At 35.7% G+C, this 24,846-nt stretch overlaps 2 protein-coding genes across 3 annotated transcripts; both read left to right on the forward strand.

Annotated features, from left to right (window-relative positions):
• The first annotated feature begins 148 nt into the window (after window positions 1–148).
• Window positions 149–22,571, forward strand: LOC100643369. Of its 2 annotated transcripts, XM_048408958.1 has the most exons (5): window positions 149–277; window positions 747–1,044; window positions 1,112–1,270; window positions 21,711–22,035; window positions 22,176–22,571. In XM_048408958.1, exons 3-5 carry the CDS (start codon window positions 1,249–1,251, stop codon window positions 22,213–22,215), a joined length of 387 nt encoding a protein of 128 aa, XP_048264915.1. In that variant the 5' UTR covers window positions 149–277; window positions 747–1,044; window positions 1,112–1,248; the 3' UTR covers window positions 22,216–22,571. The 2 variants fall into 2 exon arrangements, with proteins under 2 accessions (XP_048264915.1, XP_012167467.2); XM_012312077.3 differs by lacking the exons at window positions 149–277; window positions 747–1,044; window positions 1,112–1,270 and adding an exon at window positions 13,276–13,602.
• A 34-nt stretch (window positions 22,572–22,605) lies between these two features.
• LOC125384609 (eukaryotic translation initiation factor 5-like) lies at window positions 22,606–24,615 on the forward strand. The gene is made up of 3 exons (XM_012312078.3): window positions 22,606–23,661; window positions 23,744–23,929; window positions 24,013–24,615. Exons 1-3 carry the CDS (start codon window positions 22,606–22,608, stop codon window positions 24,133–24,135), a joined length of 1,365 nt encoding a protein of 454 aa, XP_012167468.1. The 3' UTR covers window positions 24,136–24,615.
• Window positions 24,616–24,846: the final 231 nt, after the last annotated feature.

Genomic DNA, 24,846 nt, shown 5'->3' on the forward strand with positions numbered 1-24,846 from the left:
TGAAAGTCAAAGTAAGAGTAAATACAAAATACAACTAGTCACGTGGTATTCCAGCTATTGGCTGATTAGTCGTTAGCAAATTATAATCTTCAGGGACAGCTTTATATTATTGGAGAAAATATTTAAACTGACCTGCTAAATTTAATATATTTGCTTGATACATTGTAACGGAAGTATTTGTTCAGTATAGCTCAATGTGGACAAATGTATTCGATTTTCCAATTTAGGAAATTAATGTTCGAAAAAATAACGTTTTATTTTATTTTATCACAACTAGGTATGTACAACCGAACAGAAGATTATTTTATATGTGAAAATAAGTAAAAAGTGTACAAAAGCTTTTCCGGTTTCCTTCCTGAAAAATTTGAGTTGGAAAATGTTCAATCAAAAATTAGTTCGTTACACGCGTATTCGATGAATTTTTAAATGCGGATTTTTTGAAAACGAACCAATTGTATTCTATATTTTCAATTTAGTTTAATTTACTTTAGTTTAATATCACGCGATCTGCCACACTCCGTATTTTACAATTGAAAAGTTGCAATATTGGTTTTGATTTGCCGCTTATTATTTTAAATTTACTTATAACATTTACAACGTTTAAAGCTCTATTCAACAAAGAATATACGTGTTCACTTAAAAAAATCATTTTTTAGTTTTTATCATTTGTATCATTCATCGTTCAAACCATAGCTTATACGACCGTAATTCAACCTCAATTATAAATTCAACTCCGTTTTCCCTAGATTTCGATCATATGGTTCTATTTACCTCTTCTGACTGGATTCTTTGGTGAAAAAGATTATGTAGCGGCACAAATATCAGTCGCGGGAATTCACGACTGACGTTTACGGCCCTGGTTTCGAGGATCGTTTCGTTTGCAGTTGTATTCAGATAGTAGCCGTCTCAGAAGCCGGAACGTTTCGTGTGCACGTCTCAAGCGATAAAGTTACGCACAGCACGCAATCCTTTGCAAAGAATCGACAAGCAAATAGCCATTTGACAACAGGGATACTTGTCATCGAACAGGAAAAGGGATAGAGAGTACGCAGAAATATCATCACGGTGTCACGTTTACGCGACTGACCGTTTCAACGACCGACTTTCGTAGGCGACATCGTTGAAAGACGTAAAACGAGACACTGGGGTACACCCGACAGGGCGATCCATCTGTGTCGATACACCTACGAACACCCGTTCAATTTTCACGCTAGAAGGCGGCCGTCCAGCAGGGCGATACCATTTTATATGACTTTTCTGCGACGTCAAGGTGAGTGGAAACATGGTATAGTAGCGATCGCCGATGTTCTATCTGGTATCGTTTCGTATACTTCCGACGCTAATTTTAGCGACCAGCCATTTTGGACACGAGAACGTGCACGAGATCCGCGACCAGTTTATTTTACACGGGAATTGAACATTTCTACCGTATCCTAATCTTTTCTTCGCTTTGTTCCATAAGCAAACGTACATACATGCATACCACGTTTCATCTTCGTCTTTTACTCGTCGTATCCGTTTGTTGCCTTTCATATCACAACGATGTAACGTTGGATCGATATTGCTTACCGGATTATTGAACGCACCGAAACGGATAGTTTCGTCGCTTGAGTGAACCACGAGATTGCGATAACGTGCGTATAACGTAATATTTTGATGAATCATGTTTTAATATATGCAATGTACGTTTCGGTGGTTATGGGAAACGAGTGAAACAAAGTCCGAGAAAAAATACGAGGTGTAATGTCTTAAAAAGTAATATTAGGAAGAGGTGTTAGAAGCGGTTATATGTTTAAAATTTCTTCATTCGTTTCTTATATCTTTTTGTACGTTTGATTTATTTCGCATGGCTTAAAAAGTGCAACATCATCTATACTAAATTAGCAATTGTAATAAATCATATCACGGAGAAAAAACTATTTTTTAAATTAACCGGTATACATCGAGTCGTGTATTTAAACTTTGGTACTGTCGATAAAAAGAAATGGTTTGTATAGTTGTGTATCACTGTCGAGTTTGATTGTTCTTCCACCATAATACTACATATATGTTAATATTGACTTAAACGGTTTATCCGTTGGTGTTTGTATCGAATCATCGACTATCCGTACTTTGTACGTTTATCACGATCGACCATGTTTCTTCGACATAAGGCCATTATTTTTTGTGCGTTTGCATGTTTGAATGTTTACCGATCGAGATTCGAGGAAGTGTGTACCGAGTGATTTCCTAAAATAGATTGGAAAAATTGTATAAATTATCGAGTTACATCGCTCGTTCTTCTTTATCGGCAAACAAAGATCATTGGAGAAATTTCTTTTTTCTTTATTTGTAAATACATTTGAAACCATACGCTTCCTTTGTTGTTGAAAATATTAGTTGATAAAATATTTATATTTTTCTACTATATCGTTTAAAATACATCCATGTTTTACTATTTACGTAACTTCTCTTTGTCGTTTGAGAGATATAGTCGTGTAATCGTAATTGATGGAATTTTTTCCTTGCATATTAAGCAAATAAAAAACACGTGTTAAAATTTACCATTGCGATATTACTCCTGTCTCTTTCCACTCTTGCGTTAGCGTTGATAATTTCTTTCTGAAGTTCCACGTGTTATCCAGATCAAAGTAATCTAACAAGAGGTCTTTATCTGTAACGATGCTTGTGGTTCACGATCAATGACGCTTTTTATTATTATTTCTTGCGGCCGAATAGGAAGTACAGTTGCGAAGGATTTCTTTTACAATTTCTCACTTCTATTGTACTAAGAAAAAAAAAAAGATAAATTTTATAACATGTGATTTTGTAATTCTTAAATAAACTTATGGTGCCACATTATTTCAAATTTAAATGGTATGTATTTATGTACAATATCACAAGTAATTGATATCTCGTTCTCTCGGAAAAAAACGAACGATATTGGAATTAATCGGACGCGATTAATTAACAAGATCGCGAAAGGTTAACTCTCAATTCGATGTTTGGTTTCTTACAATATTTACATTTTGATTTCACTTTCATGTGGATATACATGACCTATTTGCGTCTAAATCGTTTAATAAACATTATTTCAATGATTCTTCATTCCTGTAAATATTTTATAGTATCTAAATTGTATTTCTGAGAGTAATATTCCTCAAAATACAGTAGATACGTATAAATTGTGAATTTTTTAATAAGAAGATGGTAAATTATGCATATAAAATTGTAGTAGAATATTGTGCTTGAAGTATTTATAAATTTCTTGTTAGGAGCTAATCATCATTTTAACAAGATATTCTATTGGCAATTTATTGGAAAAGATAATTTGACTGACGAAGATCAAAGTAAACTTTCCTAATTAGCAAAGAAAGTAGAATCGAATGAACCATCAAATTGAATAGATAAATGTTACAATAACAAAATATATTACTGCAACGGACAGTCGATTACATAATGCGCTTTCTTTTTCTTCTTGAAAAATTCATTCGTATTTCCATTGCTTTTACGTCGTCATTACTTTTTGCTGTAAAAGAAGATTCAAAAAATATCTAAAACGAGTGTGTCGTTGAAATGTCATGTTGGGGACAGATAACATTAATAACCCCTATTCATAATATATTCTCTGTTGTGCAACATTTATGTTATTCTTAACGTCTATTGATTTATTCATAGGAATATCGAAAGGACCTTGGCTTCAATATTACTATATATTATACTATAATATTATTATTAGTACAGTACGAAAAGTATATATCTGTCTGTAACTGAAGCTAGTTCTGATTTTCTCTTTATTATAGAAAACCTCCAAAAAAGAAAAAAATAAAAGAAAACGAAAGAGCGGACCATATATAAGCAGAAAAATGAATCTTTGTCAAAATTTATTGTAAATAAAAGTTTATATTTAGAAATTCTAGATAAAATAAAAAATAAGAAATAATTTATGGATAAGAGAAAAAATTAGTTTTACAAAATTCTTGATTTACAGGCTTTGAATCGTATATTTTTTTCCGGTAATTAATCTGAAAATGTGTTTCTACCTACGTATCGGCCCAACTTTATTCCATTGTTATGTGATGTTCGATCATCAGAACACGAAACGTCTGCTTTCGAAACGGATTCTTCGAACGGACTCGAGTAATCCGACCTTTCGCTCCCTTCGCGTATGCTCGCCTTATTTTTTACATTTATCTGCGGCTTAAGATGGCCTGCTCTGACCCTTAAGCGTGCATAGTTGCTCGATAGCGATGCAAAATAATACCTCTTAATCAGTTCCTCTCAGTGCGACCCGTGGTTCTCAAACGGTGTTTCGAGATTACCAACCAGTTTCCTCTAATCGTAATTTGATCCTGCTGAGATGCTCGAATCGTTACGTTTCGTTCTACCTCTTATCTCGATAAACGAAAAGATCTTAAAACTTTTAAGGCTATGTTCAACTCGCGACTAAAATGATTAATCGCGTATATCAATGACAATTATTTTATATTTTCCTCGAGACGATTAAGACAAAGAAGAGAAAGGATCGTTTGTAATATTTCGTCGAACAAATGATAAATAACGACGTGAGAAATGAATCGATACTTGGCCTCTATACCTAGCTATTGAATCAGATGTTAATTTCTAAATCTTTGGATTTTGCAGATTAATCGACATACACAGGAATATTACATTTATCGTAACATCGATAGTTTACATATATAAAGTAGAATCTATGCAGCAATCTAGTATTATGAAACGTAGATATTCCCATAGTTTGCTATGAATTTTCCAATCTCAAAAAAAAGTTGTTTTCAATGCTTACATCATCATGGAGAATTCATTCATTCTTCCTTGTGGTTTGTTTCTCTGCGATTCATTCGAAAAATAAACTATACTCCAAAAGTAGAAGACTTTTATTAGAGAAACTTCTAAATTGGTTAAATAGATCGATTTGACGATAGCTTTATGATACTCTATCACCTTGTGGGCGTGGAAGGGAATTTCTTTCCATCAATGTTCCAAGAAGAGTAAAACTTTCAAATTAAAGTATTTATAGTACGTAATATGATAGCAGTTCGTTGATCCTTAGTGAGTTGATAGATTAAGAATGAAAATATCCAACTAAAAACGCGAAATACAAACTTATTTTATATCTTTGATCTTTACAATTTTGACTTATAGTTTATCTTGAATTGAATCGCACGTTTCATTCGTTCGTTCATTCACAAGTACGTACATAGAAGATTTACGCGTTTGGTCAAGGCTACGATGTCCGTAATCTCGTTTTCTTCGCCGATTCAGGTTCAATAATCTCGCGAATCGTGCTGGAGAGCCTCTGGAAGGTCGGTGTGAATGACTTGCTCTCGAAGGGAAGCGGTCATCGAGGATCGACGAGTAGATAATTAGATCGTTTATTGTGCAGCTTGTTGTTGAATCTATGTATTCTTCTTAATTCCACCGAGACGATTGATCGCCTGTTCTCCGGTTCGAAATCCCGCACTTTATTGTTCGAGTGAATTTATTTCGACTAAATTCAACAGCATTTTTATGATATCGTTTTACAGCTATACAAAATTAACACTAAGCTGTAATGAAATTGTAGTAAATACATCAGAAGCAATATTTACAAACTTAAGGTAAAAAGATGCTCAAAAATTACCAAAGAGAGAAATCGGAGGAAAAGCAGATTTTATTACGCATAACTCGATCGACAAAAGATCGCAAGATCCATTGAAATATAAATACTTTTTCTTCCTTTTTATGTCGTATACCAATATATGAAGAATACAAACTTCTGAAAAATGTTAAAAGAACGATTATTTAGAATCGATCTCGATTAACCGGCTGTACGTAAATCGTATTCGCGTACTAAATCGGTATAACACGATCCCGTAAGATAGTTGTTAATTAGTCGCAGGAATTTTCCTGCACCTTGTATTCGTATTATCCTTCGCTTCTTGCGTTATTCATTGCAATCGATCCGGTCGTATTCCGTACTATCATGCCGCTCCATTTCCCTTTATCCCCTTTATGTCTTTTATCGCCATCTTCAAACTCTCCTTTTTCATTCTTCGTCTCGTTCTTCTGCAATTTATAACTCCTCTTCTTCGATTATCCTGTACTTTTTAAAGTGGAATTGAATATCCTAGATAACGACGGTATTTTAACCCTTTGCAAAGTGTCGCTCTGGAAGTATTGGCGCGTATAGTCGAGAAAATATACACGTTGAACGTTTGCGTTATTCATTATCGAGTCTTGTATTATTTTCATCAATATTTAGTTCATCATCATTGTCACTATTACTAGAAATATTGAAACGTTTTAGCCGATCCCTTGTTTTTTCCTTTTCTTTTTATTTGGCACACTTTTTACAATCAATTCTCATTGAGAATTATATGTAAATTATTTTGGCGTGGTACTGTAACTTGGATCATAAGAGTTTATAGTATGTTTGATTCTAGTTGAATCTAATGCTTCAATCTAAAGGGTATTGTCGTTTTAGTCTGCTGTCTGATCCGTCGTGTCAAGTAATTGGGTAACTAATGGGTTTTGGTGGTTGTTAACTCTTATATTAAATCTGTTACTGAATTTTGATATTTGTTCTTTAACCGTGGCTATCTTAAGGTCGCGATTCGAGTCCTTGTTGAAAGGAGCTCGTTTCCACTGTCTGAAGCACTATCGTCGTCTACTATCTTGTCAGGTTCAAAATAATGCTCGTCATCGCTACTATCACTATCGAACATGTTCTTTCTGCATATTTTAGGCATCGTGTATAAGGTATTATAAAAAATATATAAAACATATAAAGAACTTGCCGATTCGTCTGGTATTGCCAATAAAAAATTTCTTTTTTTTTATTTGGAAGAATTTTACAATCAATTCTCATCGAGAATTACAAGTAAATTATTTTGGCGTGGTACTGTAACTTGGATTATAAGAGTTTATAGTATGTTTGATTCTAGTTGAATCTAATGCTTCAATCTAAAGGGTATTGTCTTTTTAGTCTGCGATCTGATCCGTCGTGTCAAGTAATTGAGCAACTAATCCGTTTTGGTGATTGTTAACTTTTATATTAAATCGGTTACTGAATTTTGATATTTCCTCTTTAACTGTAGGTATTTTAAGGTCGCGATATAAATGAAAGGCTGAAATTCGTTTTGACTCGACCATCATCCTACATCGTGAGTTTACGTTAAACGGAAGATAAAATTTCGCAAGATCTCTAATTTTCTTTCATCAAAAACATAATACTGTTTAGTTTAGATTATCGCTCAGAAAAATAGACGTACGCCAGCCACTTGAAAATAAGTGTCCGGAACTGTGAGCAGATTCGGGTGGCTATATGCCGACACGCGGCGCAAAGTGTTAAAACACGTTGCAGATGTTATTTTTACGGCGACCCATATTTTCTACCGTACATTTTTGTTTCAAATCATCGGAAAATTGAAAAGTAAGGAACTCGCGATTTGAATACCATTGACGTGTTTCGTTGTTGAGGCGTGGCATGCAACTCGCTCAAACCACGGAAATAAAATTGGTGCGTCTCGTGCGTAAACTCGTAAAATTTGTCCTCGCCTTTCGTCCGTTTTATTCCATGTTCTTGACCGTGACTTGGTCTGACTATCTCAGTTTAAAAAGAAATACGCGTCGTTTATCTTCAACCTTACCGTATCAAATCTTCGCAAGCCGTTTCATTCAATTCCCTTCTCTCTGCTTTTCAAAATGTTATTTTTACTTTAAGTTGTTGATTCCTTTGCTCGGTTTAAGGCCTAATCGAGGCTATAATTAATATGGCGCAAGAGGGTAAACAACACGTGCAAAAAAAGAACGAGATTCGTCCCACGATGCAAATTTTATGCAAAGTTGAAGGGATTCCATCTGTTTTAACGCGCCGAGTTAATTGGGCAGAAATGGCTATCATGTCGGTGGAAAAACAGCGAATCTAGCCAGGAACGAAACATCCGAGAAATTTGCATTTATGTCGACCACGCGTTCATAAATTGATAGAATAAATAAAAAGACTTGTAAATATCGTAACGAATACTTTACTTTCGATGTCTTACGTATTTTTCCGACGTTTCTGTACCCTTCAATTTTCCATAAATACGAAGTACCGTTGTATCGTTTAAAAAGCAGACGGTCTTGCAAACTTTCCAGCGCCAGTGTATCTTTTATGTTCGAGATATAGAAACTTGTCACACTTAGAGAAACAAAGTAACAGAATTCTATAACGTGTAAAAAGCAAAAGAATAAATGAATTTGGTAAACTTATATTTGTTTGCCGCAAAATTCGCATTATTTAGCCATAAAATATTCTTATTCCCGTTTAGAAAGTTGCACGTGGCACTCGATCGAGTGCAGAAAACCTTATAAATTAAATTCCTGATGCAAGAGCTGTCTGAGAAAAAGATTCGCATAAATTATGTCGATTGCAACGATATTTCAGGCACAGGTGTCGAACAGACGGTCGTAAGCGTTAATTACAAGTTCCCAAATATATCTTCCATATATATCCCCTATGTGTTCTCTCGCCAACCTTTCACTTCTGATAAACAAGGTTAAATTTTAAATCACCAAAAGAAAACATTATATACTTCGAAAAAGATTATGCAGCTCGATACGCGTGAAGGCGGCCAACGCTAGTCTCTAATATTAGGATCACGAGAAAGAAACGGAAAGTCTGACCTTGTCGTAAGATACAGTACGTGCAAAAATAGCCCACACGCTGGATATGGTGCACCGGAAGTTCCGTGTGGTTGTATGAATTAGCATAGAACTATGTTTCGTTGCGTCATTTTCGGGGATGCCCGAAATCGCAGTTGCTTGATCAACGCCGTTTTTCACGTTCCGCCTACTTCCTGTCATCTCAGCCTCACTCCCAATGATCGAATTTTCCTCCAAAAATTTTACGCACGTCCACGTCCAAGTATTCTTCTTCGAATCGATCGTTTAAAAAATTGTTTTCTTCCTATTCTTCGTTTTTCTTAATTCGTATCCGATACATTAGGTTGTCCGAATTGTTTCTTTCGTTTTATAAGGAAATAATAAACGCACGATGTTTTCTTGCTTTATATCAGTTTATTGAATTATGCACGAACATAATAATAGAAATAGAACGAAATAGATCGTACCTAATTCAATAAAGTAATATAAAAGAGAAATTGTTGTTCGTCCGTTATCACCTTATGAAACGAAAGAAACTCTTCGGACAAACTAATTATATTATACAACGTGCTATGAATGAAGTAAATGATAGATGTATCTGTTCTTGGTTAAATTAATTCTAACGCTAGAAACGAGTGGTTGGTTCGGTTATAAATTTTTGACAAATTGTTCATTTCCTTTAGAGGTTTCGTAATGTGTACGTATTATCTTATCTTCCACGGAGGAAGAGTATTATTATGATAGAGTGTCGCAAGAAACGCGCGAAAGCGATAAATGGCGATAGGATTTTTAAGAAGATTTTTGCGAAAGAAAAATTGATTACGATGTGCTTCGATTGGATAATCGGCTTTTTCACAGAGTGAGAAAGCATAATATTTCATATTGGAGGAAAGGAGGGAAAGTCGAATAAAAATATTGTATAAAGCATTTGTTCGTTAAAATATATTTCCTTTGGATAGGTGCGTTCTAAGACTTCTGTACTTGTTCCACGTGTCATTTCACGTATCGTGGAAATTATTTTCTTCGCTTTGCCCTTGCGCGATTAATATTTTTTATTTCAAACATTTTATACGCGTTACATCATGCAAACGTATAAACGTGCAATATTTTGTATAGCTATCGATTGTTAAAACGACACTTCATATGAGTCACTCTCAAATCCGAAGATGATATCGTTTATGAATCACCATATAAATACAGGATGGGATACCATGCAACTCAAAACATATATACAAAGGATATCGTATCATTCCCCTTGTTGATCCAAAGTAGAATTTGCAAATATCCCGTGTGCGAATCATGTACTAATTACAGTCTAACACTGTATGTGAAACATCCTGTATAAACGGAATACGTTACACAATTCAACGTAGGAATACGATGTAACGCTATATATAATCTACCTTATGTGGATTATCCTCTATGTGTCACCATATAGATCGTGTTATACAGTCTATATAAATAGTTTATTCTATACAAATAAAACACTAGATGTAATCCATTTTACACGAACGTCCTTAGACATATACGGTAGAACGTTTTACGTGGATCACTCTGTAAACACGGAGTATGTTATACAATTCACGATGCAATCGCAAAACACTACAGAAACGTATAGAATAACATGCAAACTGTGCTGCGATTGTACTGCAAGCTGTTGAGGTCACGAGTGGAAAGATTTACTTCTACGTCTCATAATGGCTATTCTATCTTCCGAGATTTCAATTAGTAGACGATTGCTAGACGGATAAGTCACAATAATCGTTTAGCATCACGTAATTTAGAAGTTACATATAATTACCATATTATCTACATTTTTTAAATATTATTTCACTTATTTATTATACTTTTCTTATTTATTCTTTTGATAATAATGAATTCAGTGATAGCAATTGTTATTTTGTGGATTTAAAATTGATTCTTACGATGAAAATGGAAAACAAGTTCAATCTTGAACCTTGTTACGCGGATACGGATTTCTCTACTCATCCAACGAATATGAATCGTCCTGTATGTACATTACAGTGAATGTTATATTAATCTAGTAAGTGTACACGCTTGCTAGTCAATGTAAACGTTAATTTGATAAGTAATTGTAATTATAGACAATGATATTTTTACTAGTAGAAGTATACAGCATTGTTTAAAAAGTAAACGGATATACTTGCAAGGAATGAAGAACTTCTACGCTTTCACCGTAATGTTGTGCATCATTAATCCTTTTACTTCCTCTCGCCACTTTTCCATTTTACCAATAGAATATCATACTTCGCTAAAACGGCTCACTCGAACGCGTTCAACAATTTTTTCCCTTTATCTGTTCGATTAATTCGGAATTTGCATGAGCTCGATGTGAGTCACGATCAAACGCCTAAAATCGCGCGCGTGCGCCCACGATAACAGGCGAAACTGCATCAACGGTAATGAAACGTTCGAGCGGCACTGCAGGTCGAAGGGAACGAAATTTGCATAAGGAGAGCCGCATGCCGTGTTTTATCGCCGGGAATCTGTCTCGGCCGCAATATGTCTTCCCGCGACGAGTCGCGTACGATCTAGCCTTGCCTGAAACGTATCGGTGGAAATCGATCGTTACCAGAAAATGCATAATGCATATCCGTCAGTTCGCTGGATAATAAACGGTCCGCAGAATGCATAACGGCGTGATCTGTTGCACGAACAAGCGGTAATTTTTCGTCGTGCGTGAAAAATGGAGAATCGGACACGTTGATGGACATTTTCACCAATCTTGTTGCGTTTTCTTCTATTTAGCCTCGTGCTGTCTTTGATAATTCATCATAGGACGATCCAAAGACTTGTAAGATTCGAAGTATTTAATTAGACGCGATAAGAATTTAATTTCCATATGCAATGACTTTTTATTGATTTTTATGAATATTTGCAGAACGATTGCTAGGAATTCAGTATGGTTTACGATTTCTCATTTCCCTGTAATATATTTCTATTAGGCGGTTATCCCATGAATATGCAAAGCGACCGGTATATTCTACGTTATGAAAAGGAGGCTGCGCAATGTTTCTTATAACAGAAATCCAAATTCCTTTGAAATCTGTGATTTACTGGAGCAAGATTTCTCGTTACCGTTTGTCGAGCTCTAATCAAACGGTTAGTTGTGATCAATAGAAGCAGCTAACGTTTTCCTCCTATCCTGGAGAGGAGATACAATGCACAGTGGTCCTGGTAACCGAGGATCGCGGTTATTAGATTTGACCTAAGATTATTCGGTTATTATAGAAATTCCATATGGTTCGACCGAAGCATTTCATTAATCATTCTGTCGTTCACCGTGTCTCGTAATTATAAATGCAGTCTAAAAATGTTAACTGTTATATAATTACGAAAGAGAAATATCTTACTTGTCTTTGTTTTTCCAATGGATATAATCTATTGTTTTGGACAGAGGAAATATTTCGTTCCTTATCATGTTAACCTGTAAAATTATATAACATAGTGCACAAAAATTGAAAGTTCTTGTATAATTTTAGTCTGCTTCTATTCTACATAGTATTCGATCAAATTTTTGCTACTTCTTCAATCTGATTCTCCACATTTTTTTTGTATTTATTATTTTGGTTGTATTTCACATTTTAATCAGATGGAAAGCATATTCTGAGTAATATTACTGTTACGTGATGAAAATCGGATATTGCTGTTTCCATTAAACCTACATTATGGTTGAGGAACTGTGCTTATCCAATTTAATCATGAAGCTATCCTACATTAAATCAGGAGTATGATATTATCATCGCAATTTGATCAATAGTTTTTTTAACAAATTCACCGAAGGTACATTCAAAATACACAAGGTACACTGATGTTAGTAGCTATTCTCTGTCCAACCAAGAACATGACGTAACTAGATTTTAATTCAAGTAAATCTCAACCCATTAATAAACTTTCTGTATATGCCACAAACGAGGATATGGTTAATTTATTCTGATCCGCTTAATAAGATTTAAAACCGAACCTAACCTCAAACTTCTTTCTTGCCTAACCAAAAACTATTACCGATATTATCGATTCGAGTTTCAACCCCCTCGACATTAAATCGACATCCAACTAATTCCACATAATGCATCCCATAGAATCGACCAGTACAACAATCCTCACAGATTACTGCATGTCAGACTTAACCTAAAAATCTCTTTCTATTCCTATATCTCTTATTAGTCTATGATGGAAAAATATCTCGTCCCATTCCTCGTATCTCAATTTTCTTATTTTCCTCTCATAATCGGTCAAACGCAAGTGAGAAAACTCCAGGAAGCATGATTCGCGAACGTGTGGACCTGAACCTAACCTAAAAATTCTCAATCTCCTATCATTCTGTGATGCAAAAATACCATATTCCATCTTCCACGCGTGATTCTCTTACCCTCGTCGTATAACAAGTCGAAACACGCGAGGGAACTCCAGGAAGCTTGGACTCAGCAGCGCGGTCCTCGTGGCGAAAGATCGTCGAGGTCTGACCTTGCCTGACGCGCGTAATCGTAGCAGAAATTCCTCGTCGGGGTTCGTTACGTTCAGATCGGGGCAAGTTTCGATCAATATACGGCGTATCCTCGGCCGGAGGACGCGTGCGCGCCTCGTCTGGCCGATCCGGGTGCCGCGAGCGAGTGAACGCGCACGACGAGGATGACTCGAGTTACGACAGCCGGCAGAAAGCACTCGTCCAACACGCGTGTCGTTCGCAATACGTCGTGTCGTAACGCGTATCTAAATTCACGTATAATAATAATCCCTCGATCGTAACGATAATAATTGACAAATTTACGCGAGACTACGCAGGATCGAGCGTTTTTTCTCGGGCTACCAAACGGAAACTGGCCAGTTAAACTCTTCCTCTGTCAAACTCTCCCTACCTCTGGCGAGAGTCTCGAGGAGGATATAGGGACGACTCGACCACCAGCAGCTGCAGCCACGGTCGCAAATCACGACTTATGCGTCTGTACCGAGCAGGTAAAGATCCTCCAGGCTCTGCTACACCTCCGCACCCGCTCGATACTCGTTCCTGGGGGCTCAGGCTGCTCGTTGCCTCTACAGGAGGATCTTTTTTCTCTCGATGCTTTTTTCGACATTTTTCCAACACTGGATCATTGCTTGAGATCTTTTTACTTTGATTCTTTAGGACGTGGTGTTTAGTATCTATAGGTGTGTAAGAAGGTTGGGTTTGGTGATAAGGTTGGACTTGGTTTAACATCCGTAGAGCAAAAGATGCTCTTTTTAGAAACTTTTGGAGAATCAGAATCGGATTCTTTTAAACTAGTGGTGTTTTAGGTAGATGCAACAATTTTGCGTTTCGTGATTTGAAATGTGAGAAGCTTGGGTTGCACTTGGTTTGACAAAGTGTAAGATGATTTTTTCAAACCTTTCGAGGGACCAAAATTGCATTATATTTCATCGGAAGTGTTTAAGGTAGATGTGAAAAGGTGGCATTTGGTGAAAATGCGAGGAAGTTGGATTTGACGGATTTTGATGAAGAGGTTGGACTCAGTTTGAAATGCATGGCTTTACAGTAGGTACTTTGGTACGTGAAGTCATAATTGATGTCGTGTGGTAGCTTTTCGTTCATTGATCCGAGATCTTTTGAACTGCGTAGCGTGCGTTGACGTGGCCTCTTTTGCATTGTTTCGTTCCAATTCTTGGTATGTATCGGAGAGTAATCGAAAATTGAATTGAATTTAGTAATTCTGTGATCATGAATAGATTTTATACCATCTTTGTCGAATATCTTAATTTAGTCTGTGATTTTTTTAATTTTGTTGGAAATTTGCATCAATGATTACTGCTTTTCAGTGCTTTAGTCGTAAAATTCCATCCACCGAATTTTTTTTATAATTCTTTTGAGAAGACTTTGTTAATTAGACTCCTAATTTACACAGATGTGGTAACTTTCAATTATTGCAATAGCAAATTTTTATTTATGGAAAAATTTTGATCTTGTTGCTTTAATTTATAATTAATTAACACAAATGACTTAACTATTATACTAACAAATTTTCGTCCATTCGCGATCTTCTAAATCCTAAACAAATCCATTTCGAAATTTTTTACAAATAACGATTCGACCTAAACGTCTTCAAACACTGTCTCGCCATTGACGATTTTTCCACACTGCTGTGCCGTATCCTTAAACTTTCGGAGAGGTAGAAAAATCATCGCCAAATGCTCAATCTTGAAACAATGACATAGCTACGATTACCTACTAATCGCCATCGTGGTTTCCATTCATCCGGGTCTTCCGGGTCTCTTCTCCTCTTCAGTGCCACCTCCTACGAGCAGCGTAACGTGCATTGACGTGGCCTCTTTGCGCATTCTGTGACACGATGCAACGTGACCGTGCGCACCGGCTCTCTGGTATTTCAATCTCCATATTCCACCACGAGGTTCATCTACGCGATATACGCAGATTACTATCTGAATATCATATTATCAAACGTATATCGCCAACAGAATGAATTTCATCTTATCGTGCCACCTATGGGAGTGGTTTCGCACATTTTCGAGTCGATGAAATTGCTTGATAAATGATGGCGATCGCATCAGTTTCTGTGATACCGCGCTCTCTTCGTTCATTCTCTTGCCGCGTGTTAGATAACTTTTTTCCCTTGTAGCTCGAACAATTTTTTATATTATACGATTATATATCGTACGATTTTTTTATAATATCGACCAGCACACTTTTACGGTGTATCTTCTTGAGATAAAAGGAGAGATTGTACATATTTGTCAATTTATTTATACCGTGGTCTTCCTTTTTCCATATTTTATCGGTTATAATTATTGTTGGTGTGTCGAGTACAGTGCGTTAATTTTCGTGATTTTCTATCCTATGATTTTGTGTGGGAGATGATTAATCTTTTTCGTTTCTAAGCTATGTTTTACTCATTATCTAGGAAATTGTGTGTGGGTACTAATAACGATTTTAGTCGTCGTTTTATCGTTAAAGTGCGTAATGCTAGTGACCTGGTAGTATCTCCTGTTTTCTATATTTATTCTGTTATGAAATATTTTATCTAGAATAATTTTCCACATTAACGTAGTTCGATCGTTAGAACATCTAACGCCGATGACCTACATAGTCTTCTATTTTCTATATTTTCTCTATTTATCTACAATAATTAGCTATATTGCCCTAGTTTTATCATTGCAACATGTAATGCTAATGTTCCGCATAATTATTGCTCCGTTAACCCCGTCAGTACGAAACGCTTAAATATTCGTTCAAATTTCCCCTGATTAGTCATCTTCCTTGTTCTTTAATCGACCACAGATTCATGATTCATCCAACCTCTGCTCGAGAACAACTATCCAATCATTTTTTCATGCCTTCCATGGTTTGCGATTCGAAAGATTCTCTTGACGAAAGCCGATTAAAGCCGAAGAATCGGTGAATGCGAGGATTAACCGTCTAAGAATCAGTTCACGAGGAGATGTTTTTATCGATCTGTTTCGATCGAGTGTCTTTTGGTTCGCCGACTGATAGCTTGGGGAATAAACAATTGCCACTAGGGGCGCGGGTCGAAGGAAGTGGATGAACGTGACGTCCCTTTGAGCTGTTCCTGCTGGGTTAAAAATGTTAAAATATCTGGCTCCTCTTTACCTACCCGTTGTGCCCCTCCGTATGTCCCGTTTATTACACGCGTAAACCGTACGAAGATTGTTATAGACATTGAACACTACAGTTGAATTCCATTCGCCAGAATAAAATTGTATTTCATATATACAATAATTAACTCTTCGTTGGTATTATTGGCGGAAACCTGAGATCAAACGAACAGACCCGCGTCTGCGGGTTGCACTGTGCGTTACAGTGTTATAATTTTATAGCGTAACAGCTACAGTGATGTGCAAAAATCTAGAATCACATAATTTTTTCATTTTATATTCCAAAGGCAACATCTTACAAAATTTAAACTAATATTATATATATATATATATATGTTTATAATAGACATAGTACTTTCGTACTTGATATTAATCAAAATTCTCTCAGGTATTGCGTTTGGAACATAAAGAAAAATCTGTTCAGCTGGACTCGCGCCCCAGACAAGAAATTTGTAAATTTTATATATTTTTGCATTATATATTGATTTCCCATAAATTCTCAAATATACGTAGTTTAGCTATTATTCTCTAGACAAAATTACTTTTTTTTATACATTTTTGCATACTACATACGCTATTTATATTTTTAAGTATTTCCGTATATTTGAATTTTCTATAAATTCACAATCATAGTTTAGCTATTGTAACACTGTAATGTTTACCATTGTAATAATTTATCTGGCCATGTAATTGGTGTAATCGCTATGCGTGCACGAAATTCTCTTTCTATATAGACGAGAGAGAAGCTCATTTGACAGCTCGACTAGTATTATATTGATAAATGGTTATTGATACGAAGCATCGCGGTTAGAATTCTAAGCCGTTATTTTACGCCGCGTGCTGGACATCCGACCGCTCGATACACACGAGTGCCTGAATATTTTAAGAGCAAACGTTGATAAAGTGCAAGAAGGTATTCAATCCTGAGGCATTTGGGATTTTACTTGAAAAATATTTTTTTTTCTTTTTCTTTTTTTTAGATTTTTAATCCACCATCGAGCGCATCCAATCTCGTATCGGTCTATCATATAAAATCATTAAATATGGAAGGAAAATTGCTTATATCCTATCATCTCGTTGTTATTATTTTATCTTCTACTAAATATAGGAACGAAAATTTATTACACTTTGTTACTATTTATGACGTTTTTTTTTTTTTATTAAACAAGGAAATAAAATAAATACGGAAAAATCGGAATCGGTAATATGAAATCTATCGAACAACTGGAATAAATATTTTTTTAATCTTTTTGCTATATAAAAATAGAAGAGAAGAATTGTTATATCTTGTTGTGTTGTATTATTGCTGTATTTCATATTAAATAAAAAAACAAAATTCATTACATTTTATCATATTTTTATTAGTTTCTATTGATCGTATTTTATATTGATTGCAGAATTGCAGATTACAGAATGTCGCGTTTGGTTTGTACGAATTTATTCGATTTGCGAATTCGATGCTTCCTTTGTATGATTAATTCTCTAGCTATAAATACATGTCATTGTGAATATCTGTAGCTACTGGACATCGAACATTAGAGCAATAATTATTTTATGATAACGATTATTTATCTGATAGATTATCGATGCACTTGAAATTCCAGTTTGTCGTACTGCGTTTTTGCATTATAGAAATGAAAAGATTAAATCTCGTAATCAGTTATATATGATATTTGATATAACATTACATTATACTAACATAGCACAGTATAAAATTATATAAAAATTAAGTCATTTTCGCATTTTTATATGTTATCGCAACTTTATAATTCAATCTATGATTACAGCTAAATATTTGAATGAAGCAACTCTTAAGAAATTTTAATTTGAGGATACTGTGGAAAAGCTAAACTTTGATAGACGAATTTGTGTCTTATATGTTCAGATACTATGATCAGTACCATTTTTGTAGATAATATAGATTGGCATTATTGTCCTGTGTATTTTATAATGTCCTATTGTATTTCCTTTATTTTTCAAAAAAATATTGCAGTTGTACCATCTTTCCACATTTCCACTTAATTTATCTCCGTAGCTGGATATTGCAATCTGCTGTTATAAATTTCAATATCCGTTCCATCATAGTAACTTTCTATCATAATTTTAGACTTCAGTCCATTGTTGCAACTTGCTATTTCAGCTTAGCATTTCAATTTCACATTTCAACACTTTTGCTCGATGACATAATGCAACGATAACAAGCACTTTCACGTACGCCATTCTGCGGCTTTTCTTTCGCTATTGTCATGCTATTTAATTCGCAACTTTTCTTAGAAAATACAAATTTGTCGTACAATATGCAATCGTACATTGGAACGCATCTCCTACGGTTCACTGGCTGCGCGGATACAAAGTTAAATATAAATCAGAGAAGAAAATCGTAAATGAAAATTCAAGAATAATACAACATCTCGTTCGTGATTTGACGAATCTGTAAGGATATCGAAGCAAGGAGAAGCATAATCAACGCGAGAATTAATTCTCCGTAATGGCGATACGAAATAAAAGGTTTCGTTGTAAATTTCCGCGTTACGTTGCTTCGCAATTGGAGCGTACACGGGCGAAATAACTTTGCTCATCGTGGAAGACTTCCATGGAACGTTCACGTTACTGTTTATCGTTCTACGAGGTCTAAATTATTAACTTTTGATCAATTCTTCTGCAGAATATTGATTAGATCATATCCCACGTCCTGTGTATCGTTTGCTATATTCCGTATCCCCACTCTCTGTTTCCTCTTTTCCTGCATTCTAAATCAAATAATCAATTTTCCTAAACCCACTTCCTATATCCTATTATCACAAACGTATTACGAGTTACATAACAATTACAAGGGGAAACAAATATATTTTTGAGTGGAAAAAAAATATATTTGACGAGAAAGAGATCGTCGCTTCTCGGAAAAGAAATTCGCTATTTCACAAATAGAAATTCGAAATGCAGTACTTGGTGTGGTACACCCTATATATACGTAACCGGAAGCGTGGTTACGGAGTTACGAGCCATGTCTGGCTTCTTGTCGACAATGATCGCGTCGATATTACGGTTAATACGCAACCACGATTGTTTTCTATCGGTTTCTTGTTTTACGTGACAGGAGGATTATCCGTGGAGCTTTGGAAATCTCAAACGTAAATCTCGCGAGAACGTTAGAATGTCATTTCCATTTCGAAGTAAATAGAAATATCACTCATCATTTCGATTATATTATCAAGCTAAGGATGTTTAAAATTGAAGATTCAAAGATGCATATAATGCACGTGATATGCAAAAATATATAAAATATCCAAAGTACAGCGATCGTTATAATATTTAATAGGCGAAGTAAATTGAGACTTACGGTCTACTTATCACTAGTGTTAAAAAAAAAATTGCTACGACAAGACGCGCAATATTTGTAGAAAACATCTATAAAAAAAAAGAGGAGAATCGTTTAAGAAAAATATTTTAAAGAATTTCACGATAAATCTTTGCTATTTTTAGTACAAACTTTTCAAAGAAAATTGATCATAAATTAGAAAAATGAAACGCGACGTTGAAAGAACGAAGATTGCAGAATATTTATGCAGAACATTTGCAGAGAGTTTAATTCGGTATACGTATCACGATGGAAAAATCCGTGCTCGACGTCAAATATCGTGGCCTGGTTTTCGGGTCAAACCGTGTGGCCAATTTGGCTGTATGAGAAATTAAAGTATAGATTGCTTGCCGTGTAGGTTTACGTAACATTCCTGTGCTTATCGTATAAATCGTAATTGTATCTGTAATTCGATCGCAGTTACGTTAATGCCCGTTATATACAATAGAAGAATCGTATTAATGCACGTAAGATCTCGGGGAAATCTTGGTGTTATTCGAGTAATCACGTGATATAAACATTCGTTTCATTAGAGAACAACCAGAGTAGAATTACAATGATGGATTATCGTTACTCCGCACGCGAAAAAATGTCTGTTGAATTTTATTATCTTGGCGCAGAAATTTGACGATTCGTTAAGCCAAGTTTACACTGGTTCAGTTTGTAGGAGCACAGCGGATGAACGCTGTTTCCCGCGGATGAAACGAAGATGATAAATTTGGCTTTAGACACTTTGTTTAATAATAAGTAAAAATTACGATCAAGATATTTAATTATTTAATCATCAATAAAGTAGAAAACCAACCGATGTTTTACAATATTTAACATGGATAAAGAATAAAAATTGAGTAATATACCCCGTTATTCCTCTCAAAGCATTCACCAAACTTAATTTTCTAACTCAATACTTTTCAATTTCTTCAATATCTTGTGTGATACATTTTACGCTACATGTTCCAGTGACTTCCACGATATTTTTTTCGATTTATTACACAAAGGAAATATATTAAATTGAAATTTTACTTTGGATGTTTTACGTATTTTTCTAAAATATATGTGTATCCTATACATTGCTACACGTTTAAATTTCTCATAAATGCACCAACATCTGCAATCTAATAATAATATTAGTTCAGTCGCGTAGCTTTCCACAAGTCATATGACGTGATAAAAGGATAATCAAAAAATTCTGTACTCGAATGATAAATTTTTCCATTAAATATACTATCGCCGCCAGCGCGAGCTGGTGCAGAAAACACTTCAAAAACGAGTGGATCCATATCCCGTTATCCTCAATCGTCTTTTGTCATACTTCGTCGTTCAGTTGTTTCATTTCTGACCGACGATGCTCATCGAAGGATCCTCGTGGCGTCGTTTCCGGTACTCATACCCCGAGACGTTCCTCTTTTTCGACCTGGTCCGCGTGTGATTTTCGCTATCATGATTTTCGCATGGTCGATCACCTCCGAACATCGGCTGGACGATCGTTAAATCGCCGCGAACTAAATGATATTAAAACACCAAGCAAAATTCACGAACGATCGACAAAGAAATCCCACGCACAAATGATCCACGAGCCATATGTTGAAAATCATCCTCCGATGTTCTTATTTTGCGAACGGTTTTAGTAGGCCCGACTCTTTCCATGTCTGCGAGGCGTCCCACGTCTTCTTCGGGTTGAGATGATTTGGCTGATTGAACGTAGGTTCGTTTTTAGTCGTCTTCGATGATGAAAAGAGAGAGGGGGAGGGGAGAGTATGGTTTTGATGGTAATAATTGAGGTAATCCTTAAAATATTAATCTTCAATTTCAAATAGCTAATTTTTATTAGGTTTCCTTTGATATTAATAAATGGATATCGTGAGCCGTTATGTTAATGTATGACGGTAGCTGACGTTTTGTTACTTCATCCAGCTTCTGAGAAAAGATATTATTCTGTACAATTGAGTGGTCAAATTGGAATTATAAAATATAAAATATATTATATTAATGTTTATATTGTATTGTATTAAATGCATAAAATGTAAATTAAATAAGTTTAAAACTTAGAGATTGGTTTTCTTCTATAGCAAATGATTAATTGGGTTTTGTTTAATTTCAGAAACATTCAGGATATCATCCAGAGGGAAAGGATCGGTGTACAGCAAAGGCGGCGGTAGTAGGACATTGTCCAAGCGATTTCTAAAAGGCAACATCATCACTTTCGACCGGTCTAATCGTTCGTTACGAGTTACTTGTGAGTTAACCACACCAACCTTGTACCCAGGCTTTCTTAGGGGCACAAGCAACGGACAGGCAGCGTGTATGATCATTGAAGACTATCCCCCTCTGCCCACCAAACCGAGGCAATATTTGCATCAAGATACCACCCAACGATTTTTAAACCATTTAGTCCTGCCTAAGCACAGGACCTCAAAATTTTCCAGGTTAATATTTAGGTATTTTAGTAAATCGTATAGACATTAGCTCATACTCTCTTTGGACATGATCTGAATTTATGAAAATTATTACATTATATACAATTCGATTCAAAGATTGAGTTTTCAATATGTATTTTAATTTTTAGTAATAGGCATCGGAAGCTACAGCCGTTCAGAGAAACGTGACTGGCGTCAGCGGGTAGTGCGGCACACGTTACCGCAGACAACGAAAATCACCCTGACTCGATACGTAACGAGCTACCATCGGGTAGCCATTACCTGGCAACGTCGCTGCACAGCAATCAAACTGCCGCTGGAAAACGTGGAAAGTAGATCCAGGAGGACGAGGACGAAAACGTTACCTACTTGAACGTCAAAAGATTAGGAGCCAGGAGATCCAGAGAGAACAAGAGTCACCGACCGAACGAAGCTTGATAGCTTTCAACAGTTTGACACTCGCGTCACCACTTGCCGACAGCTCGTTTTCACAACGACGTCTCGTCAGAAATTGCTGTTGTCGCTCGGAAGGGACATTAATTTAGCAAGGAGCAAAAGACGGAAACATCATCAATCACCATGGGGAGTGTCAATGTAAACCGTAATGTCAGCGATGCGTTTTACCGCTATAAAATGCCACGGATCCAAGCTAAAGTGGAGGGCAAGGGAAATGGTATCAAAACGGTAATCGTGAATATGGTCGATGTCGCCAAAGCGATTGGGAGACCTGCTACCTATCCTACCAAATACTTCGGCTGTGAACTTGGAGCACAGACTCAGTTCGATTTCAAAAACGAAAGATTCATTGTAAATGGATCGCACGATGCTACGAAATTACAAGATTTGCTGGATGGATTCATCCGCAAATATGTATTATGCCCGGCTTGCGATAATCCCGAGACGGAGCTGATGGTCAGCTCGAAGAAAGGAACCATTTCGCAAGGATGTAAAGCATGCGGCTATCACGGACTATTAGAAAGTAATCATAAATTAAACACTTACATTTTGAAAAATCCACCGAGCTTGAATCCTGCTGTTCAAGGCAGCTCTTTAACTGAGGGTAAACGCGGTAAACGTTCAAAACGTGCGAATGGTGAAACAACTACCACTACAACCACTGCTACTGCTAATGGTGATCGATCTGGTTCTCCGGAGAACGATACGAGCACTACCGACATCGTGGTCGAGGCTCCTGAAAAGATGGCGGATGAGAACGGAGATGACGATAATTGGGCAGTCGACGTGTCGGAGGAGGCAGTTAGAGCCCGTTTGCAGGACTTAACAGATGGCGCAAAGGGAATGACTATTAGCGATGATCTCGATAAGACTGAAAAAGAAAGGATGGATATGTTTTATAAATTAGTTAAATGTCGTCGCGATGCTGGGCAATTGGATAATCATAAAGAGCTGATTGCAGAGGCTGAACGTCTAGAGATCAAGACAAAAGCACCGTTGATTTTGGCGGAATTACTCTTCGATCAGAATATTGCTGCTCAAGCCAAAAAGTATCGAGTACTTCTCCTTCGTTTTACCCACGATGATATCAAGGCACAGAAATATTTAATTAGAGGAATTGAACAAGTGATAGCCCTCCATAAAGATGCTTTGATGCCGAAAGTACCTGGCATTCTGAAGGTAAGACCAATTACTGACATGAATTCTTCGGTAATTGTTATGAGTATATGTTTTAATTAATAGACTTTGTTTATTGTTTTAGCTCTTTTACGATGCTGATATTTTGGAAGAAAAAGCTTTGTTCGAATGGTCGAACAAGGTGACTAAAAAATATGTATCAAAAGATTTATCCCAAGAAATTCACGATAAAGCTGCACCGTTTTTAACCTGGTTACAAGAAGCAGAAGAAGAAGATTCTGAACCAGAAGAAGAAGACGACGATTTAGAGGTAAATGTTTGTTTTGTAAATAACTTATATTTCTATACAATTCCAAATTACACATATAAACTATATATTTGTTTCTGTTATAGATTGAATACGACGATAGAGCCAAACAGTCGCTAAAACCACAACAGTCACCGCCTATACAGAAGCCTGATGTAGTCAATGAAGACTCGGATGATGAGGATGATTTTGATATTGATGCCATTTAAAAAAAGACGACAAGATGCTCATATGTTGGACATAAAAAATAGACAAAAACGACACAAAAATATATGTCCGATAAACGATCATTTCTCACACGATACAAAGAGTCGCAATGCAATCTCTTATTATAATATAGCATTTTGTTATTTTAGGCCAAGGAGTGATTATAAATGCCATTACACGTATGAGAAATTTTAACTGTTCTCAAGTTAGCAATATTTATCTGTACGGTAATACTTTTAATTGTTTTTAATAAGGCGATTACGAATTAATCTATATCATTATTCTTAATTATTGAGAGGTTTTAAAAAGAAATGAAAACGAACGATGCTTCCATACATTGATATGCATCTCTTTTAGAAGAAAAAAAATATTGATAGTTCTCTGCCGTTATTGGGAAGTTGGCCTGCTAAAAACGTTCTCTATTGTATCTATTTACTATTCAAATAATAATTATTCAAATAAATATGGTTTACCGCAATGTATCAAGTTCTTTCTTATTTCCAAAGCATTTCCTCCATTTGAAGATCATATGTATGTATATAGTATGAATAAGTAATGATGTAAAAATAGGTAGAATGAATGATGGCCTAGTTAGTCATCATTACTTGCATTTATATCTCTGTTCTTTATCTTTAACTAAATTGTTAATAATTCACGCCAAAAAATTGAATATCTTATTGAGCGAAACGTCAATTTCTACTAGATGAGCTATA

The sequence above is a fragment of the Bombus terrestris genome, chromosome 9, assembly GCF_910591885.1.
Source record: "Bombus terrestris chromosome 9, iyBomTerr1.2, whole genome shotgun sequence".
In the NCBI taxonomy this organism is placed as follows: domain Eukaryota; kingdom Metazoa; phylum Arthropoda; class Insecta; order Hymenoptera; family Apidae; genus Bombus; species Bombus terrestris.